Below are 23,986 nucleotides of genomic sequence, written 5' to 3' on the forward strand. Positions count from 1 at the left end.
ATAGGAGGAAAAATAGTAAAAAGTATAGGAAGAAGAATAATAAGAAGTATAAAAGAAAAGGAACGAGGAGGAGGCGGATACGGAGGAAAATAATTTTATAGAAGTCCCTTTTTAAAAGAACGGTAATATAAATATTTTAAATCTATTTTTAATAAACTATTAATTTATTCCTAATATATTCTTTAATTATCTTTAGCTAATTTAATTAATATTTAAATTAATACTTAATTAATAGAGGAAATATATAAAAAGTACGATAATATCGCTTTCTCTGCTAAATTTATTTAAACAGTATATAAAAAATTTAAATATATTTTTAATAAATCCTTTACTAATTATCGATTTATTATAAGTCTTCTTCCTTACTGTCCTAAGTAGGGTAGTAAAGGTCGGAGCTACGCTATTTAATACGAATTCTACTACTATCCGAATAAACCAACGGAACTTACTCCTTCCTTATCTACAATTTAAAATACATCCTAAATATATTATAAATATATTATCGGACTTTATATTTTTCTATAGGGGAACTTTAGGCGAGCGAGTAAAGTTATTTCTTTACGGGGGGACTTTTATATATACGACCCGGATGAATTTATAAAGCCTAACTTCTTCGTTTACAATTTAAAATATATTCCAAATATATTATAAATATATTATCGGACTTTATTCGAACTACTATTATTAATTTAATATATTGAACTGACTCCATACGAATACGTATTATAATAATTGTGTCAATCTTTTTCTTTTATAGGTCGGACCAATTTTATATATGAATGTACGGACTATAGGGTTAGGAAGCTTTAGGTATAAGGTCGTATCATCTGACCACTCGACTAGCCCGACGACCGAGAAACTGACTGGATGGTCCGTGACATCCGTGACCGACCGTTCGTTCGACATGCGGAACTGTATTTGGTCGGTACGTCATTTCTCGAATTCGTAAAAAGGGGAACCACGATACTGTACCACACCGCAATCCCGCTCCCGGCATGGGTTCCGTTCTTTTTGAGACCGACCTACTGAGGTGCGGTAGCCATGTGGCATTTGAATCAAATCAATTCTCCGAAATGATACGGATTATTTCCATTTTCGTCAGACCGTACACTTGAGCGTGCGATGGGTCAAAAAGAGAGCTTGAAATAGGGGATGCACATTTGGATCGACCTCTCCCACTTGTTTCATTCTGACCTCCAGCTCAAAGGCTTTAGGCAAGCTCCCCCTGAGGTTTAAGTGATGAGTTCGCTAACCACAGATGCTGTACTCCATCTCCTTATGATGGAGAAAGTGACGTCATGATAGGATTGGAAAGAAGAGTGCCAGACACGTGCTCGACTCGCTGTAGCATATTGCCCAGCAAAAGGTTCACATCTGAGAGTTGTCGCGATGGCAGGCCATTCCTTCTCTATCTGCCTGACACAAATAGGTGGCCCAAGGTCCCAATGAGGGAAACCATCCGGGTTGGATTCCTGGCTCGACCCTCCCACGCATTCTTTTTGCTATTTTTTTACTGTTATGCATCTTGGTGACTTGGAAGCATCGATCGTATCCAGCTCATCTGAATTCTATTTCCTTTTTTCCCAAAAACTTGAACAAGCCAAGATGTTGCCGGGGTCAAGCTATCGCGAGTAGGTAAGTACTGTACGTGTAATGTATATTGTTGGGAAAGAGCAGGCTGATCACATCATCGATTTATGTCGGAGACGATCGCTAGTGGCAGCACGCACATCATTGGAGATCGAATCTGGGCCGAGTTCCCCCCTTGTGAATTACTTAGCATTAAGACTCCTCACGGAGGTTTCAACGGACGGAAAAATGGACCTGCCATCACGGGCAGATAACAACATTTCTACGACATGCCACTTTAGCTGGCAGAGCCCAATCATGATCCTGTGACACCCAGCAGCAGACAATGGAGATCTTGAGGTTTTGCTTCCATGTCTTGATAAGATTCCACGTTTAGGAAGGCGCTCTCGTCATCTGGTGGCTGATTCCTGCCACCTGTTTACTCAATCAGTGTCAACTTAATCTTCGCTTGTAGAGGAAGGCACGATGTTGGTACGAAAGGCCAAGCAGTCGCTGATTTAGCCGGGAAGGAGCATCTAATGCAGCCTCTTCCTTTCCACCTTCCTGTGACCTGATGATGACTCGGAACAAGTGTCGGGAGAAGGAGTCAGAACATTTTCTCGTGACCCCCATTATCATTCATTCCCCAGTCATTTCTGTGCTCACAGTTGCTTTCCATGAAACTTGTGCTTGCTCGGAAGCTCCAGACCATTCCGAATCCCACCATACGTTCTTTTCTTGCAGTACTCTTCGTTCGTTACACTCGACCTCACTTCGACCACTATCCCTGCTGTTGGGCTCAATATTGTCCGATATCCTCCCCGAATCTCAGTGATCGATCACCAATGCTCGAGCTACCCCTAGGTGTCCAACATGGATCATCCACCTCGCACGAGGCCCTTCAACTTTGAGAACTCGGAGGACAATGCACCGGTCGGACCAACAAGCTATCAACATGCGCAACCCAGCAGCGGTGACCAGGTACCATACTCGGGCATAGCGAGCCCCAACTCAGAACACAACGATGCATACCAGAACAAATCACAAACGTCGCAAGATGTCATCCAAGAGACGCCCAGAAGCTTGCCACTTGCTCCCGAGGAAATGGGGCTGATAGAAAGACCAAGGATGAAAAAGACTTTCGAGCTTGACCAAGAATTCGAGTTCGGTCCTGCGCTCCAGATCAATCCAGGACAGTTCACGAAGCAGCTAAAGAATCCTGGCCCACTCTATCAGAGTACTCAATCACCAGTTTTGACTTCCCAGCCAGCTAGTAAAGACAAAAAAACTCGACAATTCCCGTTTCCTCTACAAGAACCATTGCCAGGGCAGCAAATCGAGGAGAGGATCAGCAATGATGTTGTCTCTGCACACAACCGGCCCCCTCCTGGGGCAACAGACCAACCGAGTTCCGTCATTTTTCATGAACACGAAGCGCAGGACACTGAACAACCTCCGGAACGGACGGTTGACACTCGCCCCCCACCAAAAGGGCGCCCCTTTGCAGATGTATCCCCACCGTCCGCCCAAAGAGCTTTAAAGGTCGCAGTGCCCCTGCCACGGCCACCTATCAGTATACCACGTGTGAAGACCAGTCGACATTTTACGCCAGGCCAGGAACCGGATGAGTCCCGCTCACAAACCGACCATCGAGCGTCCGCCGCTGATGCGTCAAGACTCTTACAACAGCACGGAAATCCTGCCGCAACAGTTAACGGAGTACACATCAGCGGTAATGGCGACCAGTTTCTGGTATCTCACGAGAAAGGGATTGCTCTTGATGGGAAGTATCTGTCCGAAGGAAGGGACGGCCAGTCAAAAGATCGGTCTTCACCCACGAGCACTACCATGTCACACAAGGGCAGACAGCCACACCCTGACAGGCCTCACTACCAAGACATTCACATGGGCGACTACACTCTTCCCGGCAACCCTGAGGCCGAGGATGTTGTCAACATGGGGTCTAGAGGGCCACATATTAGATCTTTCGACCGCCCTGACACTCAACAGCCCAAGAGCACCAGCCCATACTTCGAGTCTCTCCGTCAAGGAGAGCCGTCCCACACTAGCCGCCAAAAGCCCCACAAATCTCATGATGTCTCGGACACGAACACTGCTGGCTCAGGCAAACCGCCCAACAGAGGAGCCGAAAAAGGGCATTCTTCCTTGAGGACTCAACATGTATCTCCAATCCGGCGAATTGCAGCTGCGTCGGCCGCGCGGTTGCACAAACACCACGCGTCGAGGGACCCTAAATCTGCATACAAACAGAGTCCTCGGCCACCTTTGGAAGGCTCAAATGTGTCCAGGAGAAGGGCAGCTGTCTCTACAACTGCAAGGTCGGAGATAATCGATATCACGAGTACACCCGGCAGCGAGATAATAAGATCGAGCCCGGCCACCAACAACAAGAGTGTCAAGATTAGCCAAGAATTCACAAAAGATCTGGCTGGTGTTCTCAACCGATTCACTACTCAGCACAACTCCACCAGGCAGGAGCTGAGGGAAAGGTATCACAAGTACATCAAGCAGCTCAAGAAGAAAATCAAGGACCGTGAACATGAGGCCGAGGAATACCTTGCTCGGGTTGAGGAGCAAGCCATCGATATCCGAGAGCTTGAACACTCCAATGGAAAAATGACCAAGAAGATCGAAGAGCTCGAACATTCCAAAGGAAAAATGGCCAAGAAGATCGCAGAGATGGAGGCAGTGCTTGAAGCCACCACAGAGCGAGGCTCAAAGGCGGAAGACAAATATCGCAAAGTCAAAGACCACCTCAATGCGGCGATTGAGGAACAACAAAAGCTATACCTCATGTCCAAGTCGCAGTGGGAGAAGGCCATCAAGGAGGTCCGGGAGACCGAACGCAGCCATGGTGCTGCCTTGGGAGAGATGTTACAGAAGACAGAGGTGATAAGGCAACAAATGCTTGAAAAGGTTCGGCAGACAGTCGGTCAGTGTAGACAGGACACCTCGGAATGTAAGTAAGATCTGTATTGTTCGAGTGACAAATTCTGACGGACTCCCTAGTGTACGGCCAGATCGACACCCTCACACGCCAGATAGAACAAAAAGACGCCGAACTGAGCCACGAAAAGGAAGCTGTAAAAATGCTATCACAGCAGCTTGGAACCCTCAAGATCACCAATGAAGGTCTCGATGCGCTGGGGTCACAGCAAAAGGACATTCTGGGCAAGATGGACGAGCAAAATGCGCAGGCAATTCAGAGACAAGCAAAGACCGAAGATGCATTTGGAACCAGGTGAGTAGTTCAGATAGGACTCTGAATGTACTTGAGCTGACTTCAATAGATTGGATGCAATTGCCGAACAAGTTGGGACTGTCTCCAAAGCAGTGTCAGAGCAACCTCAAGCGCTGTCAATTCTACAGAGCCAGCAACAAGAGATATTGGAGCTGTAAGTATATTCGACGGCCATTCATTGCCTGTATACTGACGTCTTTAGCATCACGTCAAAGCTTGAGGCTGTCATGGAGTCTTCTGGCACTACCGAGAAAACGACAACCCAAATCTCGACGGACATCAAGGCCCATATGGAGAAGATCTTGAGACAGTTAGGCCACGAGAAGGACCGTCTGAGTCAACAGTTGAACGAAAATCTCACGGAAAACGGCAGGCTTGCTGGCTGCATTGCCGAAAAGGAAAAGGCACTCAAGACTTGCCAGAAGGAGCTGAAAGATTTGCAGAAACGCTTTGAGAACCAACAAATCCAGTTCAGTCAACTTCAGGCGCATGCCGTGGAGCTGGAAGTAGCTCACGAGGACAACCAACCACTCAACCAACAACTCCAACTCGCTCAAGCAGAAATCGAGCGGCTGGAAGCAGAAGTCAGCTCTCGAACAGCAGCTATTTCACAACTCGAGAAAACAATCCGATCAAAGGAAGAAACATACGTCTCTGAGGTCAAGCAGTTTGGTTCACAAGTCCAACAACTCAATCAACTGATAATGGACAAAGAGGCAATCATCGAGACGGCAAGCGCCAAATCGGTCGATCTCGTCCGGCGGGAGCTCCTTGCAGAAAAGGAAAAGGAGACTGCTGAACTAAACAAGAAGATCTCCCAGTTACGCAGCGACCGGAACGCCTTGGACGAAGTAGTGGCGCAACTTCGACAAGAGAGGACCAGCAAGGAAGAAGCCGAAAGACAGCAGGCTCGTACAATCGAGTCTCTGAAGGCCAGCCTGGCTATTGCTGAGAACAAATGCTCATCTCTCGCTGAAGAATTGAAGACAAGATCGGATGATCTCGCTGAATCTCGCCATCAGAGATCTACTCGGATCAGCGCTTTGGAGGCAGACCTCGCTGTTTGGCAAAAGAAGGCAGTTGAGCTTGAAGCAAGCTACACTGGGCTGCAAGAGACCGAGAGGCAGCATACCGGTGCGATTGATTCTTTGAAAGTCACTCTTGCTGCTACGGAAAGCAAATGCTCATCACTTTCTGAGGAGTTAAAAGCGAAGTCACTTGAACTCGAAAAGTCTCATCAACGGAGCTCTTCTCGCATCACCGATCTAGAGAAAGAGCTTGCCAGTTGGCAGAAAAAAGTAGCCGAGCTTCAAGCAACATATTCAGAAGTACAGCAAATTGAGAAAACACGCCAGGGCAAATTGCAGGAGTGCTTGACCACCATAGAGCAACTGGCAGTAAAGGAAGGACTCGTTGCTTCAGATGCTGGAAGTTCGAAATTGTTCGATATTGGCATAACGTTGGATGAGGCATGGCCAAAGATTTCCAAGGCTGTCGAACAACTGATGAAGATGACATCAACGAAACATCAGGCCAATCTCGACGAGGTGCGCCAACGGCTCGAAGCACTAAAGGAAAGGGTCAGCCATACAGGATCATCAACAAATGAAGACTCCCAAGCGTCGCTCGTCAATGCATGCAATAATCTTGAAATAAGGCCACTGCAAGAAAGCCAAGGCGGCAATCCAGATGGAGTCAGCGAGATGATAACAACTCCACCAAACACGGAGGAGACATCACCTCCGTTTCTGCAACATCGTGTAGTCGTGGGCCTTCAGGATCAAGAACGGCGGGTTGCTGTTCGACGACCAACATCGACGGAAGGTATACGCAAAGTCCCTTTGCCTCCGCCTCCTTCTGTTGCTCAGGAGAAGTCAAGGAGGAGGGAAGCTGTACCTCCCAAATCGATCATGAAGAGAGTGACGCGCAGTGCATCTCGGGAACAATTGATAGAAAATTCTTCGGGGAGTGGTGCGTTTGGGAGAATCGGGCCACTTGAAACCTTCACAGCAACTCCTCCTGAGAGTACGGGTGCTTTTTTGGAGCCAAATCCCGTGTCTCATGAGGTTACCTCCAGCCACTTTTCAGATGTCTCTGCTTCAGGAAGACCCAATAAGCGGAAACGATCTGATGACATCGTAGACTCTCCAGTAGTTGTTCGGCGCGGGAGATACTCGAGAGGGGCGGGCGGAAAGAGTACGACCAAAGCTGTAGCTTCTACCCCAGCTTCAGCATCGGTTCCTAATGGCTCAGATGAACGCGGACCTCGGGGAATAGTACAGCCACAACGGATTTATCGAAGCCGTCACGCCATGGATAAGTTGAGCGAAGGTTCCAAGCCCTCTGGAAACGGATCAACTTCCATCAACTTCAAGCCTTCATCTAGCCTCCCACCCGAGGTCCTGAACGGTGCCAACAGGTTCTTGCCACCCAGATCGGCACCGACTCGGACTTATGGCAGTCGAAAGTTCGTTGGTCCTGCGGAAGACACCAGCTCGGCCAGTCAAACAAATGGCGAGTCCCAAGCACGATCTCAGTCCCAGCCACTTTCGCGATACTGGGGCGCCAATGATGAGACCCAGGACTCCATGACCCTCTCGCAAAATGCAAGTAAAGAAGACGGAAATGACTTGCTTCTGCCTCCGCCTGGCAACAAGTCATGATTCATATCTGCATGCGTGGTGTATTTGTCTGACATATTTTGGGGGACAGATCTTCTGGCAATGAGGTCGAGATATATGAAAATGTAAAAACAGAAAAACAAGATACGATAACAAAGAGTAGTGAAAGATGTGGAAGGATCAAAATAGATTGTCTGGTCAGATAGAAGAATCATTCTTACCACATAACACAAGAGAAGGAAAAGCCACTTGGCTGTAAACCTGGGTCACGCCCAACATGAACCGACGGTAGAGGGGCAGTGTGCTTATTTCTTGATTCCTTCTCTAAGCAAGCTGGTCCATCGGAAGAGCCCCAGAAGCAACATACCTCTATGGTACCAGTCCGTAGCTCATAGGGTGATGTTATACACTGATGGATCGGTAGTACATAATAATACACGACCGTAGACTGGAAGAAACGAGGAGGACCCCATCTTATTCTTGCTCCTCACGTCTTCATATATCCAGTCCAGCTCCGGTCCAGCCCCCTCTCCAGCTCCAGCTCACTCGCCAGCACTGGCCATTGTCTGCTGGTGATCTGTTTGATACACGTTCCGGTCGATATCGTAGTTGGTGTCATATAAGTAACCGGTTTAGGTCGGAGGGGGTGCTGCGGCCTTTGATTCCTCGCCGCTCGCCGCTTCGTTTTCCGGCTTTCCGTATCGAGGTTCCGCTCTTTCGTTCTCGCTTCTTCAACAATCGTTAAGCCAGGGGGCGCGTAACAATTTATGACCTGCCCTTGCGTTTCTGCTCGAGGAAGAGGACCTTGCGGCGAACTAAATATAACGGGAAAGTAAACTGTTAGTAGCTGTTTCTTCCTCTTCAAGCTTGTAATTCGCAAGTGTCTCTTCCGTTTCCTCATCCTCTCACTGGCCGGCCGGCCGGTGACTTTCTTCGGTTGGTGGTTGGTGGTCGGTGTGTCGAGTCCGAGAGCTCTTGTTCGTTCTAGTCCCAGTCTTAAGTCCCAAGCTAGCTCCCAAAGGTCCGGTCTGACGAAAAAGTATCTTGCATGTATGTTTCGTGTCGCGCAAGCCGAGAAAGCCCACCACCGTTGACATCCTTTCCGCCGCAGAAGAATCTCTAGGACTTCCTTATCATGTCCGTATCGTGCCATGTCGTGTCGTGGCGTGTTCGTCCGGGTGTATCATGTTCGCAAGCAACCAAAGAGGAGGAGCGAGGAGGGTGTAGTATCGAGGAAGAGCGCAGCATACCAATCGGGTCGTATTTCAGCATGCTCATAGGCAGCGAGGTACGGGGCCGGGTGAAGGTATAGAAGTAACCCGTCATGGCCATGGAGAGCAGGCGCACGTTGATGATGCGGGACTTGGCTGTTTATGGGAGTACAACATATCAGCATTCATTGTTTCTTGTTTCTGTCTGTTTTCGTTTTGCCAAAAAAAGTAAATGCGAAGGGACATGATGGAATGTGTGTTGTAATTACCCTTCTTCGCCATCTTGAACAAATTTGCGCTGTTGTTGTGCAACGGCGGCGACTGGACTGGATGAAGTGCGGTACGGCGACGGCGGACTCGGCTGGGGCTCGTCCGGACGGAGAGGTTCGCGAACTGCGAGCGGAGGGCGGGCGGATTCGCGGATTCACGGAGCACGGTCTTTGCGCCGGAAGCTCTCCAATCGACGTCGGGTCCAGTCCGCGCTTTGCGATTGCGATTGTAGAATTTTGCCGGCCGGCAGGGTGCATAGGTGGGTCGGAGGGTCGGTGGGGTTTGACCAGGTGGTGTCGGACCGGTGAAGGTACGGTGAGCAAGGTGTGGGCAGTGAGCTGGGAGCTCACCGAAGAAATGCCAAAGAGGCCCAAGGTCCAACGGGTGAGAATCACTTCACAAACCCAGTGAATAAAGTAAACATCTTGATGCCACGGTGCACTCATCTACACGTTTTCAGAACAACTTTTATATGTATCTGCCAAGGTTCATCATGGCGTCCGTTGAAAGCATCTCGGCCGTGATCTTGCCCGTTCCGCCAACGATGCACTGAAAGGGAACTGTGTAAGTTGAGGGAAAACAACATAATCCACTGGTCCTACACATCCGCAGCTAGAAGACAACAAATTGTACTTTGGAGCTTGCCAGCACAATAGCTTCCACCTACCTTGCTGTCACGAAACAGCTCAGCGATACCTCTAACGCCGTGTCGTGCTGATGGCGGTAGAGATAAGGCATGTTTAATTGACTCCCCAATCTCAAACAGGAAGTCTCGATTCCGCGACCCCAGCCAGAAATGGATCACGGAGGTTGAACCGGACCGGAACGAGGACTCTGCGCGACGAAAAGTTCTAGACCACACCGCTTTCCGTCCTCCTATTTCGGAGCTCGTTAGTTAGTTCAGTTCGAGTCACTGCAGTTGAAAAAAGGTGTGTTGGCCTGTGTGCCAATTTTTTCATAAACATTCTTGCGGCTGCTGTGTCGAAAGAAGCGATCTGAAATCCACGACTCAATTGACACAAACCGGACTCGGCCCTAAATCACATCCCAGCTTCTCGGTACTTTCGGATATCGGAGCTAGTCAGCGCACCTTCAACGACAAGCCCTTCTCTCGTTCACCTTTGACATCTCCGGGAATCCCGTCTCCCCCACCCGGCAGTATCGAGACCCTCCTCATTCATCAACACATCCGAAAGAAGATCGACAAATCGCACAGATGGCTGCCGGACTGTCAAGCGCCTTGAGGACCGCCCGTCACCGGGTGCCCAGCGCGGCCGTGAGAAATTATTCCCGTTCAACCCCTGTCCAGCAGCCGGCGTGGGGTCCGGCGACATGCGGAGGTAAGGATTACCACCCACCCACCAAAGCGGCGCGAGTCGTGTCCGACTCGGATGCGCTTTGCGTCGCTTCATCTCCCCGTCGCTTCCCCTCGCCTCGCTTCCCCAACTTTCTTGGCCTTCTTTCCCCGCACAAATCTCACGACTTCTCTCTGTTGCGACGGTCTTGGCACCTGCTTGGCAGCTGTTTCTTCGCCTTCACTTTCCCATTCCCATGTTTGATGTTGCTTCGAGTTCATGGATCTAGTTGCATCCTGAGACCCCATCCCCAGAATGTCACCTCCAGGGGCACATTTCTATCTCCCTTTCTCTCCACAATGGAAATCACCATCCCCGATTTGAGTCGACCTCACACAACACACGGGAGAGTTGCAGCCAAAACCTCAACTCCCAAGAGCCTCATGGCATGCAGTGCATGCGTTGGTCCCTATCTGCTTGATGTCGATGCCAGCCCTGGGAGCACTGCAGTCCATCAATGTTGCGGTTGCCTCCCGTCGCATGGCAGAATACGTAACTGCCTCAGTGCAACAACCTGAAGCAATTTGTTCCAGCCGCCCAAATCCCAAAGAAGTTGGTGTACCGGTATTGGACATGGGCAACCTCAAAAAAGCGTGGGACGGGGATATTGCGTGGGAGTCATCAGACGACACGACAGGCGAGACATGCGCTTTTTCTTCTTCAACCGCCCGTCTTATACACACGCACCTCAAGAAAGAGCTACACAAGCCAACCATTTATCGTCGGTTTCGCTTGTGTGCTTGGTCCCTGGTTTTACCCCTCTTGAGCTTCCCATGTTTCTTTCCGTGAAATAGGTTCACCAAAGCTGGTGAATCGTCTATCTAGCTGGTCCACGTACATGCTGTTTGCTCTCAACCCCATTCTGTTTCTTCTTGGCCGATATCAAACAAGCAACCCTTGCACATTCTCGAGATAAGCTACTGGTGTACCTCTTGAACGGGGAGTGTGGGTTCCAAACTAAAGTTTTCTAACGTGTGCCCACTCTCTAGCTTCCGGCCTTGACTCCTCCTCGGGACGCGTTGCCCCGCTGTCCAAGTCTAATAATACCCCGCCGGTTATTCACTCTTTCCCTCAGCAAACTCGGTTCCAGTCCTTCACCCAGATTCGCAAAATGTCGTCCCACCGTCTCAACATTGACAACATCAACCCGCACGTCAAAGCGGCCCAGTACGCTGTGCGCGGTGAGCTTGCCGTCAAGTCCGAGGAGTTCCGGGCTGCCCTCGCCCGTGGAACCTCCGACCTCCCCTTCAAGCAGGTCATCTCGGCCAACATCGGCAACCCCCAGCAGCTTGACCAGAAGCCCATCACCTTCTTCCGCCAGGTCCTCAGTCTCCTCGAGAACCCTCTGCTTCTCGAGAAGGAGGATGTCCTCGTCAACCACCTCGGCTACAAGACTGATGTCATTGACCGCGCCAAGTGGTTCCTCAAGAATGTCGGCTCCGTAGGAGCTTACAGCGCCAGCAACGGCGCCCCTGCTATCAGACAGCACGTTGCCGACTTCCTCGAGAGTAAGCAGGCCTACCCATCCTTGCTTATAAGCCTTGTGTGTTGCTAACAGCCGTTTTCTCTCTCCCTAGGGCGCGATGGCTTCCCTGCCAACTGGCAAGACATTTACCTCTCTGCGGGTGCTTCTTCGGGAGTTAACACCCTCCTGCACATCATCTGCGCCGATGAGAAGAGCGGCATCCTGGTGCCCATTCCCCAGTACCCTCTCTACACTGCCTCGCTCTCCGTCCTGAACGCCACCTGCGTCCCCTACCTCCTCGACGAGTCCAAGAACTGGGGCACCGACATCAACACCATCAAGGAGTCATACCAGAAGGCCAAGGACGCCGGCATCGACACCCGCGCCATCGTCATCATCAACCCCGGCAACCCCACCGGCGCCTCCCTTCCCGAGGAGGACATCCGCGCCGTCCTCGAGTTCGCCCGCCAGGAGCGCCTCGTCGTCCTCGCCGACGAGGTCTACCAGACCAACGTCTTCATCGGCGAGTTCATCTCGTTCAAGCGCGTGCTCTGCCAGCTCCAGAAGGAGAACCCCGACGGCAAGTACGACTGCGTCGAGCTGGCTTCCCTCCACTCCGTCTCCAAGGGCATGGTGGGCGAGTGCGGCCACCGCGGCGGCTACTTTGAGCTGGTCAACTTCGACCCCGCAGTCCAGGCCGAGATCTACAAGTTCGTCAGCATCATGCTCTGCGCCCCCGTCATCGGCCAGTGCCTGGTCGAGCTCATGATCAACCCACCCAAGGTCGGCGAGCCCTCTTACGAGCTCTACCAAAAGGAGTACCGCGGCATCTACGAGGGCATGAAGGAGCGCGCCACGGCGCTGCACAAGGCGTTCGAGCAGATGGAGGGCGTCGAGTGCGGAGAGCCCCAGGGCGCCATGTACCTCTTCCCTACCATCAACCTGCCCCCCAAGGCCGCCGAGGCCGCTGCCAAGGAGGGCCGCACCCCCGACGAGTTCTACTGCATGAAGCTCCTCGAGGCTACCGGCGTCTGCGTTGTTCCTGGCTCTGGGTTCGGTCAGAAGGAGGGCACCTCCCACTTCCGCACTACCTTCCTTGCTCCTGGTACCGAGTGGGTTGGCAGCATTGTCAAGTTCCACAACGAGTTCATGGATCAGTATCGTTAAGAGGCTCACACTATTAACAACGTGTGTTCAATTCGAAAACGTTACTCGATGAAATGACTTCGCTGCGTCCGTCGAGGTGCGCTGGGTGGTGGGCGTCCTTGAGATGGGTGGATGGAAGGTCTGACTATCACGGTCCGCAAAGGAGGCATTGGTTCATCGGTTCCTGCAGCCCCTCATAAGGGGTACGGTATCAAAGCTGTCGCGGGGAAACATGGTTGAACCATGGAGATGTCATCCCATTTCCCCTTGAACTTGGAACTTCACCTGCCCTGCCCGTCCTTAGACGTAAGGATAGTTGCGTTATTCATCCATCACAGCATCGAGACCGGGCTATTAATAGGCTTTGCGGGGAATAAGGAATTGAAAAAGCGAGCGAGTTCTTGTTTAGAAGCGGAAACTCGGAGTATGAGGGACAAGAGTAACTTTGTTCAGCTTTTGGGTTGGGTACGGGAGAACTTTGATACCTCAAGCGTTTTTGTTTTTACTTTTTGCTAGCCCTTTTTGCATTGTACGTACATAGCCTTCAGTTAGTAGGGTATGGGAAAATGCGAATCAGAAGGGAACAGAAAGCTTGGACTACAACAAACGAAGTCGCAACGTATTGATGACGCAGTGTCTTGATAAGAATCGAGTTGACACTTGACAATCCGATCAATGGGTTGCTTGCTTATAGACTTCTATTCTTTCTGATTTCTCATCCATCCACCGATGTCCTAGCCATCCATAACCCCCTTCCTTAGGTAATCGCTAACGATAGCACAACTCGCTCATACATCATTAACCCTTCTTTCCTCCTTCCCCAACTTTCTTTCTCCCTCCATCCCTTGATTCTTTACGCCCTTTCACTTCCCCTCAACCGAACGGCCTGTCCGTACTTTTGCAGCTTGGTAATCAACTGATCACCCTGGCGGACCACGTCCTGATACTGCTTGTTCTTGTCGTCGGGCCGGTTGGTCTCGATGACGCCCTTGCCGTTGACGCGGTCGATGGTGCAGGGGATGCGGCCGGCGGCGATGAACTTTGCTAGGTCACTGTTTTTTGTAAGGTATGGTTAGTATGTAGGGTACTGGAAATAGGGAAACAAGGGGTAAACCAACCGATCCAAGAAATCCACCGTAACACCAAAGTCATTGGCCATGCTATCCAGTCCCACAACGCGATAGCTCTGCAACAGCTGCTGGTACGCGCGCAGGCGCATCTCGCGGATGAACCAGTTCTTGTGCTCGTGCAGGTAGCGGTCCTGGGTGAGGAACTGCTCCTCCACCAGGGCGAGCGCCTGGAAGAAGAGCTTGTACCGGCCGTTGTACAGGCTGCTGACCAGCTGCGCGAGCGGGTCAAAGTCGACCGCCATCTCCGCCTCGGGCTGCTCCGTGCTGCTGCCGAGCGTGGTCAGGTTGACCACGGCCGTCCGGGCCGCCACGGGCGCGCTGTCGGCATCCTGCATCGAGGCGTCGGCGCCCGGGCCGGCCGAGATGGCGCCGGTCAGGGCGAGCAGCTTGTCCTCGCCGTCGCCGAGGATCGCCTTGATCTCGGGCGCGTCCACGACCTTGGACTTAAAGTCGACGCGCTTGAGCGAGACGGAACCGGCAAGCACGGCGTAGACCACCAGGTTGCTGTAGGTGCAGAGCTCGTACGAGGTGAAGGTGGACAGACTGTCGAGGAGCAGGGGGGCCGCGCCGCTGTAGTTGCGCACGGTGAGCAGGTGCAGACCCTCGTAAGCCTTGAGGCGGTTGCGACGGTCCCAGTCGCCGCCGGACTCGACGAGCGACTTGGCGCGCTCGAGCGTCTTCTGGACTAGCTGCTTGTCGCCGAAGAAGAGACCGAGGCGGATTATGGCGAGGACGAGATCGATCTTGGTGCCTAGGATGCCCGTCTTCTCGAGCAGATCTTGGTGCGCGGCGATGGCTTTTTCCTGAATAGGAAGGGAGATTGGTTAGTATATGTCGGCGGGAGTGTAGGGATAGCTAAGTGAACTTGTAGTGACCAACCTTATCGCCAACTCGGGCCCAGAACTCGGCCCTCTTCCCCTTGGCAGCCTGAATCTCTGTGTCTCCCGCCTTCTCAACAGCCTCATCCTCTTCTTTTTGAAACTCCTCGAGCTCCTTCTCGTTCTCGGCCTGCAGCTGCTGGTACAGGTTCTCATCCCACGGTAGGCTTAAGCTTGTGGTGGGGTTGTGGGTTGCGATCATGCCGGCGGCGATGCTGCTCTTCCTACCCAACCTTCCAGCAGCGGCCGTGTTGGAGCTGCCTTCCCCGACAGAGTTAAGGACACCCTCGGTGGGGTGCGCGAGGTATCGGTAAAAGGGCGCCATCTTGTGCTCGGTGATGGCATCTTGAAGGTTCTTGACGGCCGCTTGTTGGGCAGGGCGGGTGGCGTAGGGGTTTGTGAGAGCGAAGACATGCTGGGCGAGGGGCAGCAGAGGCCATTTCGCGTATTGAGGATCAGAGCCCATTTTGTAGTTGTGATGGGTTGCGAGGGAGATGAGAGAGGAGGTTGTAGATGAAAGACGGTGCTGTCAGTGTCCGTCGTCAAGTAGAAGCACCCCGCTGGAAATCGGCAAGCAGCTATCGAGGTGGATGCCCGACTGAGAAGGCAAGTTTCGCGGTGTTGGAAGCTCGTTGAATTAGTTCGCAATCTGAGACTGGGACTGGCGCGGTGGTTTTGCCAGAGATGCCGGGTCGAGGTTGAGGCTGGGTCGTGTTGGTGTTTGTGGTTTGTTGCTCCTTGAATGGTTCCGTTCGGAAGGTTGACAGTAGCTGACCTCACTGGAGAGACCGAAGGTGACCAAGGCCCCCAGAGCTCGCGCGTCAGCACTGGAAAGTGGAGACGGAGCTTGGAGGGCCAGGCCTGCGAGTGGAGCCGCTGGGACAGTGCCCGGGCAGGCACTTTATCGGCTCAAACACCGACCGACCCTTGCTTGCATCCTCAAAACACTCTGCATCCCGACTTCCTCTTCAATTGCTTTCTCTCCTCCACAACAACAATAACAGTTCTTAGCTGCAACAAACCGGTTTTCGAATCCCGGAAATAATCATCGGAATCTGGAGCCAAAATCACTCGTGTCAGCGTTCGCATCAATCGAGATCAACAGTCAGAATTACGACTCACACCACTCACCGTCGCATCAATTATCCTGCTGTTACACGAACCCTGGACGCCTGCCATTATTATTCTTGCCGATCAAGTCTCCCTGCGAGACCATACCATTAATCTCAGAAAATGTCCGGCTATGATGGCTACACCAGTTACAGGTCCACTCGCAAGAGGCAACGCTCAGAATCCCCCTACGACGACGACCGCAGAGACGACCGCAGAGACGACCGCAACTATGACCGCAACGACCGCAACGACGACCGTCGATACAAGTCTGCGAGGCATGACGAAGAGGAGGACGACAACGATGTCCTCCCACAGCCGTTTGACGCCCGCAAATTAGCTCCGGCCAAGAGAACTCAAACGCCCACTACCAGCGGCGAGCCTAGAAAGCAGAAGCGGCCTGGCCAACGTGCCCGCATCACGGAAGCCGAGCGCGAACAGATTCGTCAACGCCAGATGGAGCGCGAGCGCCAGGCTCAGCGGGAGGCAGAAGCGGCCGCCGAAGCCGAGCGCCGCAACACGGTTAATGACGTTGTACGCGCCCATTACAATGCTGTGCCCGAGCGTGGCCGTGACTGGCGCAAGACGGACAGTCGTATCAAAGGTCTACGCTCCTTCAACAACTGGGTCAAGAGCTGTATCATCCAGAAGTTTTCTCCTGACGAGGACCACTCCCCTGGCGCCCGTGAGCGGGGAATCAGTTCGAACAATCAGCTGTTGGTGCTAGACATTGGATGCGGCAAGGGCGGTGATTTGGGCAAGTGGCAGCAGGCGCCTCAGCCCGTGGAGCTCTACGTCGGGCTGGACCCAGCAGATGTCTCCATTGACCAGGCCCGCGATCGGTACCGTAGTATGGTGGCTCGCGGCGGCCACGGAGGCAGGGGCGGACGGGGTGGCTATAATAGGAGACAGCCGCCGCTCTTCGAGGCACGGTTCCACGTCAAGGACTGCTATGGCGAGTCGATTGAGGACATTGACATTATCCGGCAGGTTGGGTTCGCGTCGTCCAACATTGGTGGCCCCAGTCATCGAGGCTTTGACGTGGTCAGCATGATGTTTTGCATGCACTACGCCTTCGAGACGGAGGCTAAGGCGCGGCAGATGCTGAAGAACGTGGCCGGAGCGCTGAAGAAGGGCGGTCGGTTCATAGGATGTATCCCCAACTCGGACGTCATCAGCGCAAGGGTGGAGGAGTTCAACAAGCGATTGGCCGAGCAGCAGAAAGCTAAGGAGGACCAGGCCCAACCTAGCGTTGAAACCGACGGAAACACGCCCAGGGAAACAGCCCCCAATGGCGACTCCGAGAAGCCCTCGTCAGACCAATCAGAGAGAAAGCCTGCCTCAGAAGACGGGGAGGCCTCGGAAGAGGCGCCCAAACCTGACGAAGACAAGGAAGAAGGGGAGCTGGAGGAAGGCGAACTTGAACCTACTTCTGAGCCCAAACCGCCCTCCGACCCAACCATCGCAGAATGGGGCAACGACATCTACCGCGTGCGGTTCAACGGCCCTACGCCCGCCGACGGGATCTTCCGCCCTCCGTTCGGGTGGAAGTACAACTTCTTCCTTCATGAGGCCGTCGAGGAGGTTCCCGAATACGTGGTTCCCTGGGAGGCCTTCCGTGCACTGGCGGAGGATTATAACTTGGAGTTGCAGTACCATAAGACTTTCACGGACGTGTGGGAGACGGAGAAGGACGACCGGGAACTGGGGCCCCTGAGTGAGAGGATGGGGGTGAGGGATAGGATGAGCGGAAAGTTGTTGGTAAGCCCAGAGGAGATGGAGGCGGCGAGCTTCTACGTTGCTTTCTGCTTCTACAAGGTTTGAGGTTGTTTTCGAGGTGGTTGTGGGAAGGAGTCTTGGACGCTTTCCACTGGGTGTCATTATTTTCCCCGAAGCTTAATTCCATTTATTGCAACATTAGTAATTGGCCGCCATTGCCCATGAAGGAGTTGGTCGGTCCGCGAAAGAACGATTAAACTAGAGGTTAAGCGATCTAGAGGGCGGACTGGTTCCGAAATGCATGATAGACGATTCCCAAGGTCTTAGGCCAACTTGCTGCGAGCGGTTATGTAATCCAGGACGGCCAAACCAGTGGCGTCAATATTCTTTGCATCACCATCGTCCCTGTGGGCCGGGGTTGATTAACCTTAATCGCCAGACCCGACCAAGGAGGGACCTCGCTTATCGATAAACGCGCGACCGACATCGCTACGGGGCGGTGCCGCTACCCCGGGATATTTACGGAGTTGCACGGCATCTGCCCCACTACCCCACCAATTGTCAGCGCCCGGCGACGATGACAGTCTGGCGGATTCCATTTATCCCCACATGCATTATTGACATGCCTTGTTGGAGACACTTGACACCTTCAAATTCACTGATCAGGAGAGAGCTTGTGACTCGGGGACTGCGCCGCATTCACACACCAACAGCATTTTGTAATCATCAGTCGGGCGGAGGTTTGAGACAACTACGATCCGAAAATCCACCGACCATCCGCCAAGTTTCTTGGGATATATTATCAACTCATCTCACCACCCAACTCATCCGACATACGACTCATTCTCTGGGTCACATCTCACAACCTCTCTTCCGCCGTAACCATTCAACCATCACCACCAAAACACCACCAAAAATGTCCCTTCCAAACCCAGACAACCGCCCCCTCCTAATCGGGCCTCCCACCGGCCCCGAGCCCCCCTTCCCCTTCCGCATGGAAGGCAAAGTGATCTCCGGCTTCGGCCGCGGCTCCAAAGACCTCGGCATCCCCACCGCCAACCTGCCCGTCGACGACGAAAACACCTGGATCAGGAACATCGACTCGGGCGTCTATTTCGGCTGGGCCTCGCTCAAGCTGCCCGCTTCGCATCCCAACTCGGTCTTGTACCAGAAACCTCCCACTTCTGAGCCGGTTATGGAGCCTATTACCCAGCAACAAAATCAACAAAAAGAAGGAGGAGAATCAGCCCAAGAAGAAAAACTCCAAGACCAACAAACCGGCCAATGGCAGATCTACCCCATGGTCATGTCCATCGGCTACAACCCCTTTTACAAGAACACGGTGCGCTCGGCCGAGGTGCACGTTTTGGAGAAGTTCGGGGCGGACTTCTACGGGGTGGAGATGAGGCTTTTGGTTATGGGGTTCATTCGGAATGAGAAGGATTATAGCGGGCTGGAGGCGTTGATTGCTGATATCGAGTTTGATTGTGAGGTGGCGAGACATAGTTTGGCGAGGAAGGGGTGGAGGGTTAGGGATTTGGGTGTGAAAGAAGGGGAGGAGGAGGGAGAATTGGATGGGAGTTGGTTGGTTAGGTGAGGGAGTAAGGGGAGTGGGTGAGGGAGGAGATTAAATGAAGGGCGATGGGTACGGGCCGAGAAGAAATGAAGGGCGATTGGAAAGATTAGACTTGTGCGAGGTGTGGGAATAATGACTGGATAGCAAGACTATAGAATCTAGAGATGTAAAGCTGGGTTGGAGTGTCAGGGAGGAAAGAGGCATCTATATAAGAAGAGACGAGACAGTTTTTGGATTAGAAGGAGAGGGCAAGATACTGGGAGAAAAATTCGAATATATGTAGGTCGTCATGAGAAAGAGACGCGCTGGTCAAGGCAGTGTTAGTTTGACATTACCCATGGAGGTGAGTACAATCTAATGCTAGTTTGTTTGTTAGTTTGGAACTCCTGGTATACTGGACGAGATCTATCCCGAATTGTCCCAGACCTCACAAGGATAAAATGAATGGCTAGGTAGGGTTCAGAAAGCTATTAAGAAGATTCAATATAACATATTGAATTTCGGAAGAAGCATATTCGAAGTAAAATCACGCTTTGGTTATAGAACGAAACGAATTAATTAGACATTAAAACGCCTAGGGAAGCTGACCCGAGGTCTCAAGCTAACAAACAAACCAGTATTGGACTGTACTGTCGGTTTTCACCATCTCCGTCTTGTCCCCCACCTCCCCAAAGACAAGGACGACACTTACAACATGGCAATCCCTAATCATATCCAAATTCTTGCATAGAATTCTTTGAAGTGATGTTAATCACGTTGACATTTTTCAGCTTCTCTTGTTCTTCGGAATCAACGATGGGTTTCGAAGAAGGATGGGTAGTGACGACCAAGGGTATCACGTGCATGCCGTCTCGATCTGCTAATTGATAAGATACAACTGGGGTTTCTGCTGTTTGTCCCATCTCCCGTGTCGAGCACCTGCAGTGCATCGTGAAGGAGCGACCGGTATTTGCGGGGCTGGTCATTTGAAAATCACTCTCTTCTCCTCTTCATCATCTTTGCCTTGTCTACCATCCAAGTAAGCAACGGATTGTCTTTGAACCTTCTCCACTATCTGCGCAGTCTTCTCTTCTTTTCTCTACAATGTTCATTCTTTGATGGTACAAGAAGTCGCACGATGGAGCTTGTAGTTCAACTTCACCATCGGGCAAGCGCCCCACTTTGGAGTATGATGTCTGAATTCTGTCTAGCTCCTTTCTGGTACAAAAAGATTTACAACCCAAAGCACGATGCAAAAGACTTGTTTTGCGTACCTCGACCTCTCAAGATCATAGATCAGCATCAAAAGATGTCTACACCAGGTAAGTTCTGCCAAATGGCACCATGAGACGGCCATCGGATTTATCTTACTGATGTCTTCCATGCAGTGGCATACTCGCACCTCTGCTCTGAGTGCAGCGAGAAGCTTCGGTTCCCAGGGTCGTCCTTACCTGCGGCTCCTGTCGATAGTCCGGGAAATGATGCCGAAGACCACGAGGCTGGCATTGAACAAGAAGACGACGAAGACGAAGACTGCAAGCTACTGGAGTACACGCTGCGTGGTCATCGGGTTGACTGCGACTACACCATCATCGAAAGTTACCCAGATCTTGCTCTTTTAACAGCAAGATCGTCAGAATGCAAATTCTGTCGGCTCTTGCGGCAGTCTTTAACGTCGAAGGAGTTCCGTATTCTGGTTGAGGATCAAACCTTCAGTCACGTTGCCCCACTCGACCTTTGGATATCGCTGAGCTACGCATGGGACTTTAAATATACCGGGAATGAAGATGATAGGGAGGTAGGACTTTGGTTCCTGACAGCTGATTTATATGAAAACAGTCAATGTAAGTGCTGCTCTGTTCCACCTCTCCAGGCCAATCCTCTCACTCGGCGGGTCAAACAGTGAATGGACATCACTTGGGGAGCATTTCCTTCCCTCTATCAACTGCTTCCGGTGAGTTTCTTGGACACATCACTTCACTCTATCACACATTGTTAAGCCTTGCAAGCAGAATCCATAACCAATTTTTATGGAATGGGTCCCTCTATCTACCGCGACCCCTTCTCAGAGCGCTCTCTCTCCTTCATTTTGCGTGAGCTCGAATGCTGCTCAAGTTCCTGCACCCACCCCCAACCGTCGTCTAATTTCCTCCCAACCCGTCTCATTGCCATCACAAATGACTCGGACGAATGCAGAATCATCCATTCCCGGGATCTCCCATCTTCCACCTTTAGAAAAAGTGGGACACGCTATCTAGCCCTCACATACTGCTGGGGAAACGCCGAGGAGGCTTCACAACAGAAGAAGCTCACCCCCAGCAACGCTTCATCTCTCTACAACCCCGGCTTCTCAATCGCAGATCTAACTCCCATACAACAAGACACGATTAAGCTAGCCAAGTCCCTCTCGATTTCGTTTGTCTGGATTGACGCCCTCTGCATCTTACAAGGTGACAGTAAGGATTGGGAGCGCGAATCAGCGCAGATGGACGATATTTACTCGAACGCCTTCTTCACTGTTTGTTCGCTGACTTCGTGGTCTTGTCTGGAAGGATTTACATCCGCGGAAGAGAAAACATCGGTTCCTGTGGCATTCAGATCAGCCTTTGATCCTGACATCCACGGTGAGATTGCCATAAATGGCAATTTTGTTGTCGGCAAAGACGTACTGAATCCTGAGCGGTTCTCTGGGGTAGACATCAGTCAGAGCCAATGGATTCGCAGGGTATGGACGTTTCAAGAGTTGGCGTTGAGCCCACGGTTTGTACACTTTGGGGGGTCTGGCGTGGGTTTCCAGTGTAAGAGCAAGGCAATGTATGACTGGGGTGGTCTAAAGGGGTCACCCAACAGGATGATCGGGCTTGGGTTGAATGCGGCTGCTGGAGGTGAAGACGACGATACCCAGAACAGCCATGGGAATCAAGACTTCTGGAACAGAACCGTCCTAGCCGCATACTCCCAGCGCAAAATCTCATACGCCAGCGACATCTTCCCTGCGCTCTCTGGGCTTGCCAAACGGGCAAGCAAAGCCATCAAGTCGAAATACGTCGCTGGGATGTGGAGGCGGGACCTCCCCTACGCATTGATGTGGACAAAGGAGCGCCCTGAAGCGACTTCATTGTAAGAACACCTCAAATTCGTTGAGTCACAGCCCGTATTCGTCGCGCCCTCTTGGAGCTGGGCTGGTTGTGGCCGTGTGTCCTTTAATGTCGGCGACTTTTTCATGTTCGACAACGATTACATGTACTACAAGGAGATGTGCACTTCCCCGATACACGCAGATACGGTACAAAAAGGCCTGGACCCCTTCGGAGCCATCAAATCTGCGAGCCTCTCGTTCGAGGCGATTGTTTATAGCCTGTCGGATGGCTATCATCTCCCGAGCGAGTTTTACGGATTTCACCACGGGATGTGTTACTTGGGGAACGAAGGGGACAAACCGCTGATCAACTTTAACTTGGATTGGATGCCCAATGAGACCGACAAGGACCTCGGGAAACTGATGCTTGTGTTGCTGGGAACAGCAATCCCTATCGAGGACACTTCGTATCATCTAGGACGTGGAAGATATCGTTCGTTCTTGGAAAAGCCGTTCGGTCTTCTAGTACATCCCAGCATGAGGGAGAAGGGGAAGTATGTAAGGGCGGGCACCTTTTCGGCGAAGAGCTTCCACCAGGAAGACAAGTTTCTGCCGCTAGAGATGAAATTCTTTGAGGGTATGGAGAGACGAGTGATTGAGTTGTTATAACGATGGGGCTTCAATGAAGCTCTCAGCAAATACGCACAACTTGCTGTGGCTCGCCCCCTTCAAAACAACAAAACCGTTCTTCCAAGCTGAGCGAACCCACACGCCGGTACATAGACTCTTCAGAGATATACGCCACCGCGGCTATCAGAAAGTGCTCACCACCGCCTATACAAAAGATCTTGACGAGGCTTGGTCTATCTATCAGCATGTCTGTCTGTCTGTCTGTCTGTCTGGCGCTGTCTAGCGCCAAAGCTGACCGACCTCCCAAGACCGTTCGAATGAACGAATGCCTACCTCTACATATGCAAGTTCGGCTAACACTTTGAGCTGAGTGGATGCTGAGTGGTCTACAAAATGGGCTAGGGAAGGCGCCACCACGCCGGAGCAGGCTCCGGTGGCCTTCAGACGGATCGGAAAGGGATCAACAAGATTCAATATGACATATTGAATTTCCGAAATAGCATATTCAAGGTAAGATCACGCTTTATTCATAGAACGAAACGAATCAATTAGATATGAAAACGCCTAGGGAAGTTGACCCGAGGTCTCGAGCTAACAAACAAACCAGTATTGGACTGTAGATGATTCTTGCCTCCCTGATGCTCCAACTGTCTGTGTACCATTTGTACGATAATTTGGGGATGAATTCAGAGAAAAAGACCCTATTGCCAAGAATATCGTGATGACAATAAGTATCCAATGCAAGCTCAGCTGACCAACAACTACCTCTACGAACATTGTTTCCAAGAACGACGACACCCTCCCTTATCGCTTGTTGCTTACTATATACTATGCACAAGAAGTAAAAATTCTGACACCTCGATCGTCCACACGTCCGCACAACTGAAGACGAGAAATATGAAGCAGCAAAATCCAAAATGTCTAAAGCGCCTGAGTATCCCAAAAAACTGATGACGATGATCACCCGTAGCTAGTTCACCTAAGGG

General features: G+C 51.6%; 7 protein-coding genes across 7 annotated transcripts; 5 read left to right on the forward strand and 2 right to left on the reverse strand.

The window, feature by feature from the left end:
* Positions 1 to 2,442: 2,442 nt before the first annotated feature.
* On the forward strand, positions 2,443 to 7,488 carry B0H65DRAFT_576523 (uncharacterized protein; the record flags this gene model as incomplete). The annotated part of the gene is made up of 4 exons (XM_062830663.1): positions 2,443 to 4,528; positions 4,600 to 4,831; positions 4,881 to 4,985; positions 5,034 to 7,488. Coding segments are annotated over 4 exons (4,878 nt in total), but the record flags the coding sequence as incomplete, so codon positions are not given.
* A 729-nt stretch (positions 7,489 to 8,217) lies between these two features.
* Positions 8,218 to 8,945, reverse strand: B0H65DRAFT_550076 (uncharacterized protein; the record flags this gene model as incomplete). Its single annotated transcript, XM_062829707.1, has 3 exons — positions 8,218 to 8,267; positions 8,703 to 8,819; positions 8,933 to 8,945. 3 exons carry the CDS (start codon positions 8,943 to 8,945, stop codon positions 8,218 to 8,220), a joined length of 180 nt encoding a protein of 59 aa, XP_062680686.1.
* A 2,454-nt stretch (positions 8,946 to 11,399) lies between these two features.
* On the forward strand, positions 11,400 to 12,920 carry B0H65DRAFT_427947 (pyridoxal phosphate-dependent transferase; the record flags this gene model as incomplete). The annotated part of the gene is made up of 2 exons (XM_062824720.1): positions 11,400 to 11,796; positions 11,866 to 12,920. 2 exons carry the CDS (start codon positions 11,400 to 11,402, stop codon positions 12,918 to 12,920), a joined length of 1,452 nt encoding a protein of 483 aa, XP_062680687.1.
* Positions 12,921 to 13,543: 623 nt separating this feature from the next.
* On the reverse strand, positions 13,544 to 15,511 carry B0H65DRAFT_232935 (26S proteasome subunit RPN7-domain-containing protein). The gene is made up of 3 exons (XM_062822214.1): positions 14,909 to 15,511; positions 14,018 to 14,832; positions 13,544 to 13,951 (listed from the first exon to the last, which is right to left on the reverse strand). Exons 1-3 carry the CDS (start codon positions 15,371 to 15,373, stop codon positions 13,753 to 13,755), a joined length of 1,479 nt encoding a protein of 492 aa, XP_062680688.1. The 5' UTR covers positions 15,374 to 15,511; the 3' UTR covers positions 13,544 to 13,752.
* A 320-nt stretch (positions 15,512 to 15,831) lies between these two features.
* Positions 15,832 to 18,080, forward strand: B0H65DRAFT_469665 (mRNA capping enzyme-domain-containing protein). Its single transcript, XM_062827023.1, has one exon. It carries the CDS (start codon positions 16,141 to 16,143, stop codon positions 17,839 to 17,841), a length of 1,701 nt encoding a protein of 566 aa, XP_062680689.1. The 5' UTR covers positions 15,832 to 16,140; the 3' UTR covers positions 17,842 to 18,080.
* A 19-nt stretch (positions 18,081 to 18,099) lies between these two features.
* B0H65DRAFT_496311 (uncharacterized protein) lies at positions 18,100 to 19,876 on the forward strand. The gene is made up of 2 exons (XM_062827796.1): positions 18,100 to 19,313; positions 19,356 to 19,876. The coding sequence occupies exons 1-2, from the start codon at positions 18,314 to 18,316 to the stop codon at positions 19,400 to 19,402; spliced, it is 1,047 nt and encodes a 348-aa protein (XP_062680690.1). The 5' UTR covers positions 18,100 to 18,313; the 3' UTR covers positions 19,403 to 19,876.
* Positions 19,877 to 20,230: 354 nt separating this feature from the next.
* B0H65DRAFT_233035 (heterokaryon incompatibility protein-domain-containing protein) lies at positions 20,231 to 22,426 on the forward strand. Its single transcript, XM_062822216.1, has 4 exons — positions 20,231 to 20,613; positions 20,680 to 21,135; positions 21,195 to 21,245; positions 21,304 to 22,426. The coding sequence occupies exons 1-4, from the start codon at positions 20,430 to 20,432 to the stop codon at positions 22,413 to 22,415; spliced, it is 1,803 nt and encodes a 600-aa protein (XP_062680691.1). The 5' UTR covers positions 20,231 to 20,429; the 3' UTR covers positions 22,416 to 22,426.
* Positions 22,427 to 23,986: the final 1,560 nt, after the last annotated feature.

The sequence above is a fragment of the Neurospora tetraspora genome, assembly GCF_033439725.1.
Source record: "Neurospora tetraspora strain CBS 560.94 chromosome Unknown B0H65scaffold_5, whole genome shotgun sequence".
NCBI lineage: Eukaryota > Fungi > Ascomycota > Sordariomycetes > Sordariales > Sordariaceae > Neurospora > Neurospora tetraspora.